The sequence below is a fragment of the Simochromis diagramma genome, unplaced genomic scaffold (assembly GCF_900408965.1).
Source record: "Simochromis diagramma unplaced genomic scaffold, fSimDia1.1 OVJJ01000402.1, whole genome shotgun sequence".
NCBI classification, from domain to species: Eukaryota; Metazoa; Chordata; class Actinopteri; order Cichliformes; family Cichlidae; genus Simochromis; species Simochromis diagramma.
The window spans coordinates 7,128,635-7,149,634 of NW_024386972.1; the positions used below are offsets into that span (position 1 = coordinate 7,128,635).

General features: G+C 40.6%; 1 protein-coding gene across 2 annotated transcripts in view; it reads left to right on the forward strand.

Moving 5' to 3' along the window:
* Positions 1-1,854: 1,854 nt before the first annotated feature.
* LOC120738124 (glutamate receptor ionotropic, NMDA 2C-like) overlaps positions 1,855-21,000 on the forward strand; it is a 62,584-nt gene continuing 43,438 nt past the window's right edge. The window contains exons 1-4 of one of the 2 annotated variants that reach the window (XM_040039196.1): positions 1,855-2,782; positions 3,204-3,328; positions 14,909-15,281; positions 16,838-16,936. In XM_040039196.1, coding sequence (XP_039895130.1) covers positions 14,925-15,281; positions 16,838-16,936 — 456 coding nt within the window. In that variant the 5' untranslated portion in view covers positions 1,855-2,782; positions 3,204-3,328; positions 14,909-14,924. Of the gene's footprint in view, positions 3,329-14,908; positions 15,282-16,837; positions 16,937-21,000 lie in introns of both variants that reach the window. The other variant, XM_040039195.1, reaches the window with a different exon arrangement.

Consider the following 21,000-nt stretch of genomic DNA (forward strand, 5'->3'; position numbering starts at 1 on the left):
TTGATTTTTTTTCCTCTTTTCTCTCCTGCTTTTCAGTCTAATTGCAGGCAGATGATTGCCTTTGTAGCATGCTCTTTAATCTGTGAATGAAACGCACAGCAAATAATCCTGAAAACCATATTTGTATGGGTGTAGCACTTCCAGGTCCATTGTCCCATTTGGTGCGCCTCTTTTATTTTTACTGGCTTTTGTGTTTATCTATTGATGTGGATCAAAAATGATCAGACATCCATCTATTAATTGAAGTTTCAAGATGTGGTGGTGAAAAACAGAGCAACAAATGCATAAACTACTGAGAGTATTACAGACACAAGTGAATGCTGAGAGTTTTGAGGAGAAACTAAAAATACATGCCAGTAATTAGTTGAAGCGATATCCAGCCCGTGCGTTATCATTCCCAAGGTATCAAATATAGCCTTTTTTTGGCATCTCTAAATTACTAACAGAAGGTGTCCTTTGGCATCTGTGCCTGATGCACTCTCAACACATCACATATATGTGATAATAAAGGACTTCCTAACACAACATTTAAGCACACTGGGTAAACTACAGGTGCAGGGGACATATTTTAATCCAAAATCCAACCTTTCTAAACCTAACAAGCAAGTCAGAGTGAAAATAAAAAAACATGTGACAATGAAAAACAAAAATCAGCAATCTTCCATCCATCTCTAAATGTTCAACATTGCTGCAGCAGGTCCGTCACTGCACGGACGCCGAATGACACCTTGCCTGTAATTCCACCTGACAGTGGTTATATAGGTGAAGACAGAACATAAAAGTGGGACAGGAAAGTAAACTGAGGGAAAATCTGACAGAAAGGCAGCTTTGACAGCCAACTCAAACTGAGCAATAGTAGCAAAACAATTTTTACTCAGGTGTGCACTTGTCAGATTTTGGAGCCTTTTAATGGTTTGCACATTTTCCAACAGCAGCGTGTCTGTATATGCAATGCGTTTGCAATACTAAGCAAACATATTTATGTAGTTGAATTCATAGATATATATTTTAAAGTTATATAAAAACATTTATCTGGGAACAAGTAGAGAAATGATATCCAAATGTTTTTCTTGGCCACTTCTTTTATTCAGTTAATATTGATAACGAGGAGCTGCTCCACACATTTGGGATAGTTATGAAAGGAAAAGCCCCAAACCGATAGCATCGTTCATTAAGGCGGGTTTGAAAGCTAAGAAAACTAGAAAACAAATCCTTACTCTGCAGCTCCGTGAATTTACTTCATGAACATAATGAGATGGGAACACAAAAAGCGAGATACTGGAAGACAAAGCTGGATTCCCTGGTGGGTTCTGATATCAAAAACACTTCAGCCACCTACAGTGTGTCCATATGTTTCGAGCTAATGCCTGTACAGCTGGTTCATGAGTTGATTATACAGAGACACAGACTATATTACAAAGCAAAGATTTGCTTTCTCTGCTACTTGGAATATTTGCATTCATTTAAATTTGCAGGACTCCAGACAGTTAAAAAAAAACCCTCTTTCAATTATTTTCACCACCTGAGCAGTACGGCTGGTAATTAAACTGAACAAATCTAAAATAGGTGTACAGTCCCTTTACTGGAGTATTTGCTTCAACACTTTATATGCTTGTTTAAAAGCTCCGGGCTTGTATGGTGGTCTGTTGGCTTATTGACATTTTAAAACTGTATTCCCACTGATAAACAACACGCACAGGCTCTGGGCTCCTGACCAGGAAAACAAAACTGTGATGGGATTCATTTTGGACCTGTTGATGGTGGAAGGGAAAACAGGGGGGGGGAAGGCAAAGGAGGGAGTGAAGTGACTGAGCTATACACTGAGGTGATTAGGGAAAAGACGACAGGATATGTGACAGGATGAAGGTGAATAATACCGAGAAAACGGGAGCAAAAGTGGGCTGGGAGAGGAGGAGGGGTTGGTCTGAAGTGAGCGAGAGGGAGGAGAGGAAGGGAGGCAGGCTAAATCCTCACACCATTATTATCAGGACTCACAGGCAGCCCCTCCTGTGATGGAGTGAGAAGAGATAGAGAGAGAGATACAGAAAAGATGGAGTTATAGAGGAAATGGAAAGCAGGATTACTGGTGTGGCAGCAAAGGCAGATGAGCGGCAGCACAACGCTGAGAGAGAGAAAGAGAGGGAGAGAAACTCTGGTGGGAAAAAAAAAATCAGTGCAACAGGATGAGGACCTGCTAGTGCACAGCCGGCCCGACCCCACAGACCTGCCATCTGCCCCGCTGTTCTCTCCGTGTTCCAGACGCTCCCATCAGCCAACATCTGGATCACCTCTCATCCATATGGCAAAGGGGGCGAGGGGGGGAGGCAAGCCAACACAAATCTTATCCTTCTTTCCTCACCTTTTCTGATCGCACAGGACCTGAGGAGAGTCATCATCACTGGGGAGGGGGATCCCTTACTGTGGAGTACCATCTCTGAGGGAATTGATAACTGGACCGGAGGAGGGAAAAACTTTTGCTTCAAAGATGCAGATGCGTGCACAGGACCCTACCTTATAAGTCTGTGAGATTTACTAACTTCCCGTGGATCTGTCATGTTTCTCACTCCTGAGCAGGGAGAGGGAAAAACAGAACGAGGAGGCGGAGGGGGGGAGGAAGGAAAAGACGGCGGGGAAGCGTCACCGTCTCTTCTGCTGAAGTGTTACCGGCGTCTGTGCCCCTTTCACTGAAGAGGCATTTTATCACTCTCCCCCCTCCTCTTTTGCTTTTCTTCTCATCTGAACAGCGGGAAGCCTGAGGGATATAGACAGAGAGCTAAACACAGTGGGTTTATGCACATATGCACACACTCGCACAAACGCACACACACACACACACACAGGCTTGCTGCTCATCCAGGGGCTCCCACACCTCTCGTCTTCTTTCACCCTCCTTCTCCTTCACTTTCCTTTCCTGTCCCACTTTGATGTCCTGTCTTCACCTTCATGACCACTCGCGAATGCGTTGACTGTGACACATGCAGAACAGGAGAAGGAGAGAAGTGAGAGGAGAAGTCGAGCAGTTTCAAAGAGAGATTTTTGGAAAATTGGGGATATCACATACACTTAGTGTCACGTTGTGAAGTCCTCGAGGGGAGTGTGCAGACATCCAAAGCTGCCAAATACACTCACAGACACAGAAGCACTGATAACCTGCTCGGGCTTGCACTCACGCGGGGACTTGGTCTAAATGCATACTCCTACAGGTGCTGCGAGGAGAGAGAGGCAGGTGCAAAGCAGGTGAAAAGGAAAGCAACAGAAAAAGACACTTGGAGGAAAACATCTGGGAAAAGATGGAGCAGCAGGAGTTCACCCAGAGCAGAAAGCACAGGTAAGTCTGCAAGTCACACATACTCACTGACACTCATGTCTCTTACTCTGATCCTCTGACAGAAAAATAGAAGTGGCAGGGATGTATGTGGGGCAACAGATAGACACAAGATTGGAGGAAAGCTTGGAGCAAGTGAGAGTGTAGACACACTGCATGGATGCAGGAATACTATGAGTGAAGAGTTTCCTTGAGAGAAAGCTCCTGTTTGCTGCTGACAGAAACAGAGCAGCCAGTTGTTACTATAAGAAGAAATACTGTAAGAGGACATATTAGCATTTTTCACTCTGGGGTTTGGCGGTTAGCAGCTTTGTAGATGTGCATGTGCGTGTGCATGTGTTTCTGTGTATTTGTGTGTGTGTACTTGTGTGTGTGTGTGTGTGTAATTCCTCCCCACCTGTATGCAAGCTTCCTCAAAATGACTCATTTACTTATGGATTATGAATGTTTCACTTGCAGAGTTTTGCTGCTGTGTCACTTATTTGGTAATGCTCATTGATTTGTGTCATAAGCCGTAGGTAGAGACTCATTCTTCTACATTAGTGACAGAGGCTTTCTGCTCCAGTTTGCATTCAGTTTATCGTGGAGCAGCACAATCTAACATAGTTTGTTTAAAACTACTTAGTCCACAGGCTAGTGGTTCCCCAAACAGGGGTTTGAGGCCCTCCGAAAGCTCACAAATTTAATCTGACGGCCACAAGATGTTTAATCGGACAATAAAATGTTTTTTTTTCCTGCTCTATTAATATTGATTCACTGGGTCTATAAATACAATGCTGGCATATGGTTTTTGAGCTATATATACACCTGTTCTCAGCATGGCATCTCTGAATTTGGAAGAGAGTTCTACAGACAAATTTAATGGATCACAAGCTCCTGGAAAGTAAATAAAATGTATGTTAATAATGTATTATCATGATTTTTACTCCAGCAGTGGTACTCAGGGGTCTTTGACCAATCTGAGGACCACAGTGTGGCAAGAGACATTTTAAACAAGTACAAACAGAAGTAATAATAAAATTAAGTATTTCTGAAATACTATAATTCTTCTGAAAAAGGTTGAGTAAAACACTACATTACAAAGTTTGTGTTGCGAACAGTTACCGCTGTGGTTCCTTTTTGGGGGTTTAGGCCACAAGAGGACCCTAAAAGTTCCACACTAATGTAATATTTCTTGTGATTTTTGACAAATCTTTTTATGTACATATTAATATATACAATTTCATGTATGGTTTTGTGAGAGTGACAGTGTCTCTTTTAAGAAGGTGTGGCATGCAGATTGGGTGTCTCTGAGGTTTTGATTGCTATACATTTGAGCAGCTGAGGGCTAAGCAGATTTAGACGCGCTCTTACCATGTCAGCGTCAGTCACGTCTGCCGATACATCTGGCTTGCAACGATTTCCTTTTAAAGCTGTCAAATCTTTATGTGCGAAATCGGGAACCTACTGAGAAATGAGGCTCTGAAGCTAGCTGTTAAAATCCTTATTATGATAATTTTAAGTGGCAGACATGTGATGTGTTTTATAATAAGCTCAGAGGTTAAGCATGACACACTAATTTATTCATATTGTGAGCTTGGTTTGTATGTGGAAGGCTGATTGGCTGTAGTAACTGTATGCGAACATGAGGATGAGAGAGCTCACATATCAACTTAGCTTCTTTAAGTCATTCAGACGGAGGAATAAAGGGATAAGGGAAAGGATGTTGACAGAGTGGCTGTGCCCAGTGGACAGTTATTGGTCATATACATAGCTGTTACTTTAGGAAATGGTAATGGAAGTGCTTCATTGAGTGGATTCTCAATAATCTGCACATGACTGAGTCCCTCAAGTCTTTCCACTTGGCAGCCATGTTTTTGTTAACACTTCATTTCTCTTTCAGATATACACAAAAGAACGGAGAGTAACAAAACAAACCAATGAAAATCACCACATCACCCCACGAACAGTCTGATTTACTCTGTCTCTGCAGTCTGTTTCTGTGACATCAGTATTTCAGCCTTCACCTTGTCATTATCATGTGAACATGGTCCATTTCTTCCGTTTCTCTCAACACAGTTCCTCATGAAGTGGTACCTTATGAGTCAATTACTCCATAACATATATTTCACTCGCTACTTTCAGCCATTTACAGGTTGATAACATTTTAAACAAACATGTCTCTTGGCACAGTATTTTGCTATCTTACCTAACCACAACACCATATGTGACCATAGAATATCGTAACCCAGAATGTTGATAATAACCAAAAAATTTGCATTTACCGCTCCAGCATGGTTGTGTTACTGATGTGTTTTCCCAACAGTGTTTTCTCCAACTACCTGATGATGTAGTAGATTGTTGTTTTTGCCATATGTGCAACTATTCAGAAATATTCATGCCCATTTCTTTTACCCATTTCTATTCAACATGAAGTGCTGCATTCCTTTTCTTTTCCACTAACTCTTGATGTAATGTAGATATTGCCCAATATTACTTGAATTGTAGACTTCTAATATGGTTGTAATTATGCCATTTTTTTCTCAAAACTTTTGTAAGCGGGACGCTTTACATCCCACTTATAAAAATCTCTTGTACGTATCTTAAAGGGTACTGGTTGTCTTATTACGTTACACAGTGCTGTTATTCGGTTTGGTATCCATTGTTTGATGCTTTTGTCCAAAGTATTTGGAGTAAAATAATTGTCATAAGGTACCCATCGGAGTTATTTCTCTAACTTATATTTTTCTATTATAATTTTAGTGTGAATGATGTGAATCTTTTATCTTCTCCATTTTCAACTTTTACATTTTTACACCTTGGCTCATAATCCTGAGCACACCAACAGATTACAGGTGGAATTTGTATGTCATCAAAATATTCTCTAAGTTTTAACAATGCCATACCTCTTATACAGTTTCAAAGCTGCAGAGTTTCAAATTGGCAGCCATCATGGGCTTGATATGCTTTCTGATTTAGGGGGATTGGGGATATGATGTGTGTCATGCTGCAAGCATCATTTTACCTATTTTACACTGGCTAATTCCTATCTGCCTAATCTAGAATCGGAAATACAGGGTTCCTTGTTTCAAGTGAGAAAACATAGCTTATCCAAATAAACTGTATGTGATGCAAACATGTAAAATCCACGACAGTACATAATGTCTTTCTGAGAGTGGGCATAGCCACTCTATACACCACTGAACAGCCATAACATCACGCCCCAAATATTTTCTAGATTGTCCTTTGATCGACCATTTGGGGCATGGCCATGGGAACTCTGGGAGTGTGCCGTGGTGTCTGGCACCAGGTTGTTGACAGAACATCCAGTGGGATGTCCTGTCCTGTGGGTTGCAGGACAGCGTCTCTGTGGTTCGAGCTTTTTTGATCGGATTGGGATCTGGGGAGTTCAGGAGCTGGGTCAAAGCCTTGGGTCTCTGTTGTATACCAGAGCACTTGTGTGATTGGGCGGGGGCATTGTCCCACTTAATGAGGCCAGTGCTGAGGTTGCAGAGATACTACCATGGCAGATATGCTTGGTCTACAGCAACACATAGGTGGCACCCACATCAATGTCAGGACCCAAGGTTTTCTAGTATTTCATGTAACAAAAGTATCACGTTTATTAAGTTCACTTGTCGGTGGTGTTGTAATTAGAGCAATCAATATTGCATCTAAAATTCTTTGAATCAGGTATTCACTGGGAATTTCCACTGTCAGAATATCAGTATCAGGAAATGAAATAACTCTGCAGAATAAAGGCTCATTTTGGGATTTCTTGGACCCTAGCTCTGTATAAATGGGCTCTAGAGATTCCTAACGTTTCCTGCAGCTGTCAGAGCACTGTGCATGCTGTATGTTGATGAGAGGATGTTCGTTTTTACTACATTAATTTTACCCACTAATTCAGGCTCCCTAATTAGTGCCGTGGAATTCTTTTTTCAACAACACCTTTGAAACTAAGGCTTTTAAAAAAATGTTTTTATAATTCTCACATACTAATCAATAATACCAAAAATGACTATTGGATTAGATATTCCTTTTTTCTCAGTAATGATACCAATAATGCTGTTTTTACCTCCTCCACCTGCACACAGGGAAGCACACAGCCTCTTCCCTCATTAGCAGATTAAGTAGTTTTCACAACATGAAACAACACTTTAGGAGGAATTTAGGGGAGGTCAGTAATGCTGTGTTCCAACAACACTGAAGTATCAGTTATCATAAGTGTTAACCACAAGCCAGTGTTCTCCTAGTTATGGTGTTGGTCCCAAGCCCAGATAACTGGGATGTTTGCATCAGTAAGAACATCTGGTATAAAATCTTTGCCAAATCAAACATACAGATACAAATTGCTATGGAAGGTCCTGTAGAAGTAAGTGAACAGCTGAAAGTATCTTTATCCAATAACCACATTAGCTGTCAAGTTATCATTAAGCAGTGCCTGATGGCTGTGGCCAAAAACAAATGAGCTAGGCAAAAATGCTGTCAGTGCTACCCACTGGTAATGTCAATTTAAAAAAATATTTTCTTTTGCCCCTGTGGTATCAAAAATCGTATTAAGCATTGAATAATTTCCTGGGTATCAGTATTGAGCTTGGATTTCTTGTATTATGAGAACCCTACAAACAAGGCATGCTGATAATTTTCTGATGATGATGATCCTCATCCCATCAACTAGTTCCAATCTGCTTATTCCCCTCGAGAATAGAGGGAGGCTGTCATATCCCAGCTGAGAGAGAGAACTGACTTACACATCAGCTTAACATGTAGTCCAGTATTTGATTGATAATGTTAAAAACAAACATTACTGCAGACTGTGAAACAAGCCCACTTATAGGCTTATGAGAACTCAGATGTGTGTCAGTGTTTTCCCCATTGTTATAGAGAAATTACATAGAAAAATAACATTTTAATTTGTGATGACAGATTGTGCAGCAATTAATCGGCTAAAAGGCCACATGAGAGTTTTGATTGTTCCACTATTGTAGCATCAGCAGAGAGGTGAAAAGTTCAGTACAAAAAGTAGCTTCCTACTTTAGCTATGATTAATTTGATCAGTTCTCAGAGGGCGGCAGGCTTGAAATATTCTGTACTTATTAGGCAAAGATATTACGAAAAACAACAACCGTAAAAAACAAACAAAAAACCCCCACAAAAAAACCAATGATTATTTTATATGAGACACTGTATATTAGGTATGTTGTTTGTTTTTGTTTGTTTGTTTACTAGTCAAATTAACCAGAAACCATTCTTTTTATACTTCTCATTGTTCTTGTATTTCGCAGCTGTTTGATTGTTTTTTTTTTATTAACAGTGATGGCAAGAGGAATTTGGATTCACGTTGTCGTGTTGATGCTGATGCTACCTAAGTCCCAGTGAGAGAGTTTATCACACATGAAGAGCTGCACTCCATCTGGAAATTTCCATAATAATAAAAAAAACCTGTGCATGCACTACCATGCTCATTCGCTCAAACTGTGCATGTGAATATAAACCTTAAAAAAAGGGCAAAACATCCAAGGATTTGGGGAAAATGTGTGTACACACTTACTGACAATCTGCTGTCTGACATCTTCACATCTTCACATTTATCTTTCATTGACTGCATCTTCTCTAAAACAAGCCATGTGATTTTTATAATTCATTTAAAAAGACCACAAGTCAGTTGTTGTGTGTTAGGTTTAGACACATTGTGGCCTTCTCTTATGTTCACATCCTTTGTGTGTCATAATCATACTCTTGCTGCCAATCTAGAGCAGAGACACCCACTCCCTCAACTACCTACCCACACGTACACACAGACACTCGCACACAAACACACTGCTAATCTCTTTTTCCAGAGATTACACTGGTAAATGAACACTTGACCTGCTCTCTAGTCATATGATCCACACAGGCTATTTCCATCTTTTGCAGATATCCTCTGGTTTCCCCTCCACCACATTTAACATTTTGAGGTATATTTACATTAAACCCGTTACTGACTTTGTGTGTGTGAGCTTGAATTAATATAATTTCAAGCAAAATTCAGCAAGCATTGTGTAAACAGTTTATTATTCACTCTGGTAGAAGGAAATGAAAAAGTAAATTATGAAAGTTTATGACAGATTTGCAAGTTAATTTCACATTCATGCATAAAGCATTGAGTTATGGCACAACTAAGAGTTAAAGAATTGTTAATTTTCACAACAAACAACCTTTATTTGTCATATACACAATTATACAGAGTACAACATGTAGTGAAATTCTTGTGTCCGAGCTGCGGACAGGCTGCAGGGCTTGTTTTGTTTTTTTGTTTGCTTTGCACAGGGGGTCTAGCCAGGACCCTTACTAGATACCGGGTGGGAATCGAACTTGTGACTCCCGCTCCGAAGGTGTGTAGTCTTACCAATACACTATCCAGCTGCGCAATTTTACTTCTAATTTTCCCTTTTAATCCTCTAGCTAATGGAGATGCGGTGTAATTTCTTTTAAATGACAAATATGTTCCAGAATATGAACGTCTTTTGATCCACAGGCTTTAATAATGTTTCGCAAAAAACAGCTCTTACCCTTGAAGATATAACATTTTCTCTCAGTACAATATTAATCTTACTGTGTAACATCCAAATTGTAAAATGAACATTATGTGTGATAATTAGGAATATTGCCTACATTTTCTGCTTCAGATATTAACGAAGGTCAGTATGTGTTTCTTTATTTGCCTTTTATTTCACATATTTGAAATATAATCAGCTGTTCTTTGTCTATGGCTTTCAGTTGAAGTATGCTGCTTGGGGGACTAAAGTGCTAATTTTTAGTATCCAAATAACACAACAATTTACATTAACATATAATTATTCACTGGAAACAAAAGCCCCTTTTCTACTACTGCCTAATCGGATTGACTCGCCACTGATCGATTACTTTTTCATTACAATCCACTGATACCTAACCTGCGTGGCTGTTGTGAAAGCAATGCACCCCCCCCCCCGTCCCCCTCCCCGACACGAACACTACAAAAAAGGTGAACGAGGCAAGAATATCCCTGCTACGAGGCAAGAATATCCCTGCTGCTCGGTCTGTGGCTTTTCGTTAGACTCAGATAAACACCGCGTTGTTTTTTGTGGCTATTTCGCTTGTTGTCAGGCCTAAAAAATTGCGGTTTAATTTTCGTGAAGGAGAAGCTCTCATGACTCATCGAGTGAGGCTACTGTCCAACCAATCGGTGGCATGCAGCCTGATGACGTCACATTTTAGTACCTTCTCTGATTGCTTGGAACACCTGGCGAACAGGTACTAAGAGAGTACCTGGTGCCAGGTAATGGAAACCCCCCAAACCGTGGCGAGCCGCACTGAGTTGATCCAAATAGTGTAGGGGTTTTTTATGATAGAGAAAACAAATATGCTCTAATTATAAATATTCACATTTTATTTTAAAAACGAAAGAATTTCAAATTATTTTTTAATGGCGCCAGGGACCTCAACTCTCTGGCCAAGAGATTAAAGGCTGCTGCGCCCAGGCAGTAAACATTTTTCTTTGCGGGCCATAACATGATTAACATGATTGGCTGAAAGACTTGAGGGTGGCTTTAGGTCTGATACCGGCTCATATTTCACCTCCTGTAGCTTTCTGGGCATCTCCAGAAAACTGGAGAGGTTGGATTTGTTAAATTGTTGACCTAGCTAAAATGAACTGACAAAATGTCACAATATGCAGATGACATTCGATAATAATTTTCTAATATGTGCTGCACAAATGAAAAACATGCCGCATCGCAGAGCTTTTGAAGCTTAGAAAATGTGAGTAAAATGGCCAGTGTGGGACTGCTGACCATTACAATCAATAGAATAAAAGAAAACTGACAAATATAAAGCAAAACTTGAAGAAAAAAAGTCTCATTGCCCATCAGTCCCATTTTAAACACAATGGTTTATTTCTGGAATAAATCTAATAAGGATAAATTGCCTTTCAAGGGGTCAAACTGCATATTTATTGCTATGGGCACCTGAAACCCAGGAGCCTACAAACTTATTAAGATGAATGATTGATATGCCAGGAGCATGAAGTGTGTTGGAGAGATGGGACACATTTAACCCAGTGTTGCTTTGAATCAAAGCTGAGAGGTGCTGTTAATTATCAGGGTGTCTCTGATGGCCGCAGATGAAACCAACACGCTATCTATTCTGTCCTACCTATTAAGTACTGTGTGAGTGTTTGTGTGGAGATCCTTATTTGCTATATGAAAGCCCACCTGGTTTAATCAAAGGCTCAAGGTTATTGATTAAATAGGAAATGATCTTCAAACAGCAAATGCAAAGTTGAGTTGTACTGTGAATGCATGCCAAACATTAGGTTTTAATTAAAGCGACGACCATTTTAGAAGACCAAGTACAAAGAAATATAATTTTTACTTTTCAAAAAAGTTACACGCCACTTTGCCTTCCAAACATCCTTAATTCTTTGTGATTGCTCTGCACAGTTGTTCCCTGAGCCTGGAAGCGCCAGAGGTTTCTTCCTGTTAAAAGGGAGTTTTTCCTTCCCACTGTTGCCAAGAGTTCGCTCAAAGGGCATTGTTTGACCGCTGGAGTTTTCTCTCTATTATTATATGGTCTATACCTTACAATTTATAGATCATTGATGCGACTATTGTTGTGATTTGGTGCTATATAAATAAAACTTAGTTGAACTGAATTGATTTGTGCATCCATAATGTGACTCTCCTGTTAGACTTAGAGAGACTTAGAGCTTTTTATTGTCATTGTGCAGTTTCTTGCACAGCGAAATTGGGTAGCTGGACCACAAAGGTGCTAAAGTAAGAAGAAGAGAAACCAATATACAACGAAGGCGGAAAAAAAAAATTAACAAATAGAATAAAATATAAAACAGTGTATATGTATACATATGTGACTGGAACTATATACATGGTGTATGTGTAGGAAACATTGAAACAGACTGGGACCAAAATAATTGCACATGAGCCAAAAATATTGCAAAGAACATGGAAAGACTGAGATATTGCACATAGATGATCAACAGCAGTGTCAGGGTGGATGTGTTGGAGAAGTCTTTACACACTCTTAGTTTGCATTAAGAGTTCTGACAGCCCTCGGGAAGAAGCTGTTCTTTAGTCTGTTGGTTTTGCACCCGATGGATCTGAGCCTTTTTCCAGAGGGCAGGATGTTGAAGAGGTGGTGGTTAGGATGGAGGTGGTCCTTTATAATTGCCCTGGCTCTGGAGAGACATCTTGAGCTGGCAATTAAGTCCAGAGAGGGGAGTGGACAGCGGATTACCTTCTCTGCAGTTCTGATGACCCTCTGTAGTCTCTTCTTGTCAGCTGTTGTGCAACCAGCGTACCACACAGGGATGGCGTGCACCAGCACACTCTCGATAGTGGCACGGTAGAAGGACACTAGGAGTTCAGTCTGCAGCCTGTTCCATCTCAGAACCCTCAAGAAATGGAGGCGCTGCTGGGCTTTCTTTACTAGGGCTGATGTGTTTGTGGACCAGGATAGGTCCTTGGATATGTGGGTGCCGAGGAACTTAAAGGAGGACACCCTCTCCATATAGTCACCTTTTATGGATAGGGGAGGGGGATCAGTTCTTGTTTTGCGGAAGTCCATGACCACTTCCTTGGTTTTCTTGGTGTTTAGGGTGAGGTTATTGTAGTTACACCATTCTGACAGTCGCTGGACCTCATCCCTGTAGGCGGTGTCATCATCGTTGGTGATGAGCCCCATCAGAGTGGTGTCGTCTGCAAATTTGATGATGATGTTGCAGGGGTGCGTAGCGGTGCAGTCACTGCTGTTCCATCACATCCCAAAGGTGCTCTTTGGGACTGTTCAAGAAGATGATATGAAATTTGAGACTGGCTTGTTTTTCTGCTGTAACCAGTCATCAGAAGATGAGTACGCTATGTTCATAAAGAAATGGACAACAATCCTTAGGTAGGCTGTGGTGTTTAACCCTTTGAAGCCGGTCGGAGCGGGCACGCTCTTTTTTGCGTAACTATTTTTAAATCCCGGTAGCTCTGCAACCATGTAAGCTAGCCGCCCCTAAATTTTTTTTGCATATGAACCCGGAGGCGTTGTTACTTACATCTTATGCCATCCGCTGTCTCGGGTCACATTTTCCTTCTCACATATAGCTTTGCAAACAACCCTGCATAAAAACAGTGCCTTGCAGGAACAAAAACATTAATCTCCAGAAACCGCTTTTGCGATCCGATCAGCTGTTGTACACATTCCACCTTGACACAGACGTTCAGGCACAATTGATCGCATGTCCACCATTTCCTGCCCGAAACCGGAAGTGACGTCATTTTCGCGGAAAATGTAGTTTTTTACTTGTAGGCCTTAAGAGCATATACTGGTGTTTTTATAAGTCATGTTTGACTTTATGCTTTTCTGAATAGTTGCTGGGATGCTTAGAACTCGAATTGCACTGCTGGAAATAGCTTATATTGATGCACATGCTGTTTTCTTTGCAAATTTGCATCATAGGATTGTTTTTCGTTTTTCCTGCAGTATATAAAAAATGGTGTATCTCAAAAAGAAAACTATGAAGACACTCAAAATAAAGTTCCTGTTGTTGTAAACTATTTTTTGCAACTTTTTTGTATTTAAAGTTTTGAGGGATAAGCCTCTTAAATTTCTCCAAGTAGAAATATATGTAAAAAAACCAAAAACGATTTTCAATTTTTTGGTAGTTTATTGCACTTTTTTGCAATTAATGTAGTTATTATGGACTTAATGCATACATATTATTAAAATATGGGCTATAACAGTTGTTATTGATGTTCTTAGCCACTTGAAATGCTCCCAAAAATGGCACTACAGCATGTAAAAATATAAATAGTTAAGCTATGGCGGACTCTGCGTTCTATGGTAGGTCTTAAAGGTGGTGTGTTGTCCAACACTGTCAGTTGTTTCCTAAGGAGCCCATCCTGTATCGAGAAAATTGAAGTTGAGAAAAATCAAAAAATGCTGGTGTTAAACCAACAGCCCACGTTTTCTGAATTAAAATCATATATCAATCCAGGTCAATGGTCAATATTTCAAATGTGCTTAGTGACGATGTGCTGTTGAAATAAGTGCATTATTTGAAATCCACCCAAGAGTTATTGTAGCAGTTTCACATCTCGCATTTCTGGGGTTAGTCTGATGACATCACACCACATGGAGAGAGGTTGGCTGAAGTAATGTGGTGCAACGTAATGTAATCCCAGTAATGAGAGTTGAGGACATGTGTGACAGTTTTGGAATCCTGCTTGCAGTGTGTGTGTGTGTTTATGTGTGTGCACCAAATCAGAAATGTATAGAGATGGGGAGGTGATTACAGTCATGACACTGGGGATTGGATTTTGGAGGATTACATGCACGCACACTCTGACACACACAGACACAGTTTTCCTGACGACACAAGTCTAAATGCAGGGCTAATACTGTCATACAAAGGGGTCAGAGAGGGAGACAGACCAGGAGAGGGAAGTAAGGGATGGATATGTACTGAGGGATCATGAGGCATTATGTCAAAAGCATCACAAAAGTAAAGCAGCTTGTATATTTGACTGCTGCTCTCTTCCCTTTCCTTTTCTCTTCTTCTCCCACCCTCCTTTCCAGGCAGTAGCCTGCCAGCATGGCCCTTCCCAGGGGACATCCTCCTCCTTCCCCCTGGCCCCCTCTCTTCCTCCTTCTCCTCTTCCTTCTCCTCCTTATCTCCTCCCCGCTTCCTCTTCAGGCTCGGCCGCTCCTCCTGCACCCGTCCATCAATGTCGCGGTGGTGTTCAGCGGCTCTAGCTACCAGAATGAGGTTAGAGGTCGTCTCAGTGGAGAGAATTTTGTCGACCTTCCCGTAGTGGTCAGCCCTGTAACGGTGCTGGTCAATGACACCAACCCTCGTGACCTGCTGACACGTCTCTGCGATACCATGGCAACGGAAAAGCTGCACGGTGTGGTGTTTGAGGATGATGTGGGCTCGGGTACCGGCGCTCAGGTAAGAATAATTTATGCATTTTTGTGTTTTCTGATCCGACATCCTCTCCAGAGTCATGGTGTTCAGTCACCCAGATCCATTTCCTAAAGCTGCACGAGGCGAGATTTTATGTAAAAAAGCATCTGTCCTGTCCTAAATCACAAAGAGGAACAAATTGAGATGCCAAGCGTGTACTAAATGCTTACTTTTACTTGCTGTCTTTGCAGAAATTAAATTATGGTGTCGGTAGGGTTTCAGATCGTAAAGGGAAGAGATGTTGCATTAAATCAAAGCAGTATTTTAGAGGATTTATTAACCTAAAAAAGGCATTGTTCTCAGCTTAAATGAAGTCGTAGGAAAAACTATAGCTAGCATAGAGTTACCAAAAACATCATCCAAAGATTTGTTTTATCACTGAAATCTCCTAAAAAGAATTTTGCTGAAAAAAGTGAAATGTTTTATGAGTGCATTTAAACATTAGAAGTAAAACGCTTGAAACAGGTTTATTATTTGATATGCCTTTTAATGTTAATACCACAGAATTAAAGCTTGCATTTAATTGTTAGCACATATTCTTTTACTAATAAAGAGCAAGGTCTCTGATTTACCATTAAACTATTGCCATAACTCCAACAACAGCCAGTAAAAACCAGACACCTCAAAGAAAACTGTGGCAATAGAGAATCTACTATGGAAGCACGCATGGGTAGACGTGGTACATGTAGGTTTTGGCCGCTACATGCTCTGTTTTGGATTTTGTTGCTGCTATTTTAATGCAACAATTTTCCCTTCATAGATGCCTGGATCGCTGAGCAACTTTGCACTTCACAGTCAAATTCTTCTTCTTTTGCAAACATCCATTCATCCACCCATCCATCCAAGTCAAGTTTGTGATAGGGTTGGAGCCTGTGACATTAAAATGAACAACAATAGTTAATTTAGAATCACCAACTGTTTTACCACACAAGCCAGAGAACCCATGCAGGCGCAGGGAGAACTATGCAATCACATAAAGAGGCTCCTGGGGGATTTGAACCCAGGACCTTCTTGCCACCATGTTGCCCATTTGCCCAAGTTTCAGCTAGTCACCCTATCTACAAGAAGTCACCACAGCGGAAAGCTCCACATGGTTGAGTTGGCAGATTTTGTGACCTCCCCTATTAGTAATTTTAATACAAATTCTGAGTGTAGTATAATAATAATTACATGAAAACAAAACTGGAGCTCTACAAGTTTTGAAACCATTACCTTTTTAAAACATCTGAAAGACTTGTTATTATGTTTTATGTTTTATATTTATTTTAATTTTATTATGTATTATTTTATTAATGCCGGTTAAGGTTTGCCTGACAAAATTGTTGCTTTTCAAGTGCTGTTTTGATTTAAACAAAAAAAAGGTGCTTAGTTTGCCATTAAACTGGCAATCGATCAGTTTCTGGATTGAATATGAATTTTACATCCTGGTCTTTCGACCACTACTAATTGGTAAAACTATATTAATGAATATGAGTTATTCTGGTGCAACACTTTCATCTTCTTTTATTCAAATATGAAATCTGTTTGTTTTAATCTTTCAGGTGGCAGAAGTAGCACAGATCTTGGACTTCCTCTCCACACAGACAACTCTGCCAATTGTGGGCATCAGTGGTGGGTCTGCAGTCGTCATACCGTATAAGGTACTGTGAAAACAATGAGACTTTCAATCTTCTCAACACTGTCCCACCACCAGGATCGAGCCTAAATTGGACCTTCGCACCACACTCGTGAATGCATTTCAGTCAGAGGTATCAAAATAATACTAGTCACATATGTATAATGAGGGAAAAACAACTTCTTGGTATAAGATGAACAACAACCTGCAATATAAATCCTGTCAGCAGCAGCACTCGCTCTTCACAGCCTCCTGTCTTAGTCAGAACTCTTTTGCGCCGGCATCACTCAGCTTAAAACAACTTAAGTAGGTCAGAGCGGTGAAACCTACTTTGGCAAGCAACTCGCTGCATGCAAATATTTGGATATGAGCAATACAGATGGGTGAATTATCAGCGATGACTAGAGCCTTCGACCCTCATCATCTCGTCTAATCCGTGGCTGGGAAAAGTCTTGAGTTGTGGGAAAGGAAAATTCGTAAGGGGAGACAAGTGCTACGGGTGATCTGTGCTTCAATCAATCATGTCTACACAGTCGAAGACCAGCAGGTTTTTCCCGCTATGATTTAGCATGTATCTCATTGATGAATAGAAATGGAGAGCAGCGAGCTGTGTAGTTAGATTGTAAAGAAGAGATTGATGACACCAGATGGATTCTTAATCTTTACTTTTTCTCCACTTTGTGGTGGGAATGTGGCTCCGTCTCTACTTCCTTTCACACTCTAAGCTTTCGGCTCATCTCCCCTTCCTTCCTTTAATTGCTTAACTGCTATCTCCAACACCTTGTATTTATAGAAACAACTCTCAAACACATGCAAATGAATACTGTCACATATGAGAAGTACACACACACACATACACAGTCAAATGGGTTCATTCCTACACCTATCAACCAATCGAAACTTGTATAGCCCTGTGGCTATAAATTCCACCCCCAGCAACATTTTGTAAACCACAGTAATTGTTTTTATCATCTTCCTGTTGATGTCACGTCATAGATAACTGCAGGAGAGTGATTGATTTGCTGTATTTTGATGGCAAAGTGAGTGAATAAGAGACAGACAGAAGAGAAAGATGCCTCAATGAAGCTTGGCTGACAGGTGCCCAAAGGCAGTGTTTTACTGTCTCATAGCTGAGTCTCTTTTGAGAGTGAAATAGTCCTCCTTGTTTCCATAATTCTCTCTCTTCCTCCCCCCCCCCCTGTTGGTTAGTTCACTTCTAACCCTGTCTCTTTCCCCCATGCATTTCATATTTTGCTTTGGTCTCTCTACACCTTCACTGCTTTCTTCTTTTCCTCCATCACCTTCGCTCCTTGAATCTACTTCTTTTTTTTTTTTTGCATGCTGGCAGAGTCTATTAAGACTGTGGCTTGAAGTAAGCCAGAGGCCTGTGCTCCTTTTTGCTCACTTGGAGCTCTAGGACAACATTAAACTGTTAATTAGAGCCTTCAGGAGGCTGAAGCACCCTGTAGCGCTTACCATTTATCCCCAAATCCAAACCATTCACTCATCTTTTCCCTCAATTTTTTCTGTCCCTCTGAAAACTTCTCCAAGCCATTTACCTCAGATCTGCTTTTAACACACATCTCACACAGTTCTTCTGCTGCCTCCAGAATATTTTTGTCAAATTTCATCATCGATCACTGGTCTCTGGTTGGTAATTTGCAGAGCCAATCACAAAACCTGTCAACTTGACAGTGAGCAAACACAAACAAGGAGGTGTGACGTTGCCCCTGAGAAGTCCAAAGTGTTGAGTGGTGGTTCTCTGTAGAACACAAAGAGAAAAGCATTTTCCTGTGGCCTGCATGTCGAAGGCATTATTTTACCCTTACCCTCATACTCCTCTTCAGTCTCTCTATATGCTCCTTTGTTGTCCGGAAGAAGAAAAAAAAAAAGCTTGTCAGAGGTGTCTGGCACAATGGGACAGGTGGGTTGGATGGAGAAAGACATGCCCATGAGTGCATGATTCTGTTAAGGGATAAAAGAGCTCAATAGTGCTTGATTATCAATAGGCCTGATGATGATGAATATCTTTGATAGTGGGTTTAAAAAGAAGCAGCAGCCGCCCGAGCCGCCTATTTATGGCTCCTGTCTCAGTGATCTTTCTATGGTGAACAACAAGGAAGGAGGGAATGAGACAAAGATGAAAAGATTGAAGGCTGGAGAGGAAGTGTGTCTTTTGTCAGACGGCACATACATCAAGCAAAAGCGAAGAAGAGGAAATTAAAGGTTAAGGAAGCGCTGAAAAACAGCATAAAGGCTGTTCAATGGGGCCTGCGAGGGAAGGAGGGAAAAAAATGTAGTGACGTGTCTCTCGGAGGAGTTAGAAATCAGAGATTGAGCGTGTTTTCTGTTTGTGTGTTCTTGGCTGGCTGGTTGTCAGTCACTGCAGTGTGCTGGGCGATCATTAGAGGGTGCTACTTCCAGATGTCGAGTCGTGGGAGCAGTGGAGCAGGAGGCGACAGAGAGGAGATGAGGATGGGGGCAGGAGCACGGTGCCGACGAGGCTGCAGGGGGAACAACAAGAAACTTTAATAACAAAACTTTAATTCAGTTGGAATAAAATTCTAACATCTGATATATGAATATTCTAATTATGATGGCAGTGATTGCAATAATAACTGTATTCAGTCTGAGGAAAAGATGCATCTTCTGAGTTGATGGGTTTTATGTTTTCAGAAACGTCACTTGGCCAAAATTATGCAGACAACACCAAAATATCAGACAATCCAAGTGTTAAACACGGGTTTTGTTAAGGGTGTTTTATCAAAGTATGGTTATGAGTACCCCAAAACATAGGGTTGGGGTTGTCAAGTAATGCATTACACATTAATCTTTTCTTAAAAGTAATGGAGTATGTCATTTAATTACTTACCAGAGAAAGCAATTTGTTAAACTATCTTTTACAGTGTAAAACGTATGAACAAAAGGGCAACAAAGCAAAGATGAAAACTAGCTCAAAGAGAAGTTCAGGGTCTGGCTGCTGGGTCGGGGTCGGCATGCACTCAGCTTTACAATGACTTTGAGCTCTCAGCTAGCTTTGCATTAGCATCCTGTCTGTGGAGATGGCTATAAAGAGCCAATGTGTTAGCAGTATAATGCAGTTATTTCTGTTCTGCAAGCAGTTTGCACTTTAGAATCACGCTCTGATCCTTTTGGGCAATAGAAATAAAAGTAATGTCAGTATCTCCAATCCTCAATAGCTGCAAATGTCTGACTTTTTTCTCTTTCTATCTGCCCAGCGTGCTGATAACTGATTAACTGATATGTAATTACTAAATTTAGTTCAGTAACGTTACTATGTTGCTAAAAATGTAATGTGATTACAGTATGTGTTACACCTAACACTGCCACTACATAATAGTTGTATGTTAGCTGCAAATGTATATGCAACAGTAATCTGGTTTCTCCAGCTATACTCTTCAAATTTCCAGCAGGAAAGTTTGTCCATGTTTCTGAAATGCCCCCTTTGCAACAACGACACGGGATGATGTCGTTGTTGCAAAGGGATTAAAAGCATTCTGTATTTATTATTCCACTGCAAACAATGAATCGGCTTCATAAAATAACTATTAATTGTATAGGTTAATTAATTAGCAGATCAGGAGATTAACTGTTTTGAGGATTTAGATAACATTTTGAAGCCTGGGGCAGAGGTTTGCTCCAATTGGCGTCAGTGTTACTGACGCCAGTAGAGTCTGTTGGGGGCCAAGGCAAAAATTCACAGGGGAGTCCTCCAACCAGAGTTCGTCATCATTTGTGTTATAAATAAATACATAACTAAATAACTAACTAACTAAATAAAATAAATGTAAGGGATTTTTTTTTTTTGGCTTAACAGAAAATGACAAAAAAGCAGCATATCAGGTCATTTGGAATCTTCAGAGTTCACATATAGTATAATCAATCATTTGGAGGGGGCACCCTATCCTTCGCTTTTGCTGCTGGTGTTATAAATGTAATGATTCTGAGAAAAGATAACAAAGAGACGCTGGAAAAGATTCTTATACCAGTAACATATTAATACCATTAAATTATATTTGAGCACAAATTCAACTTTTGAATGTTGTTCTTGGGCACAGCATCCACAGT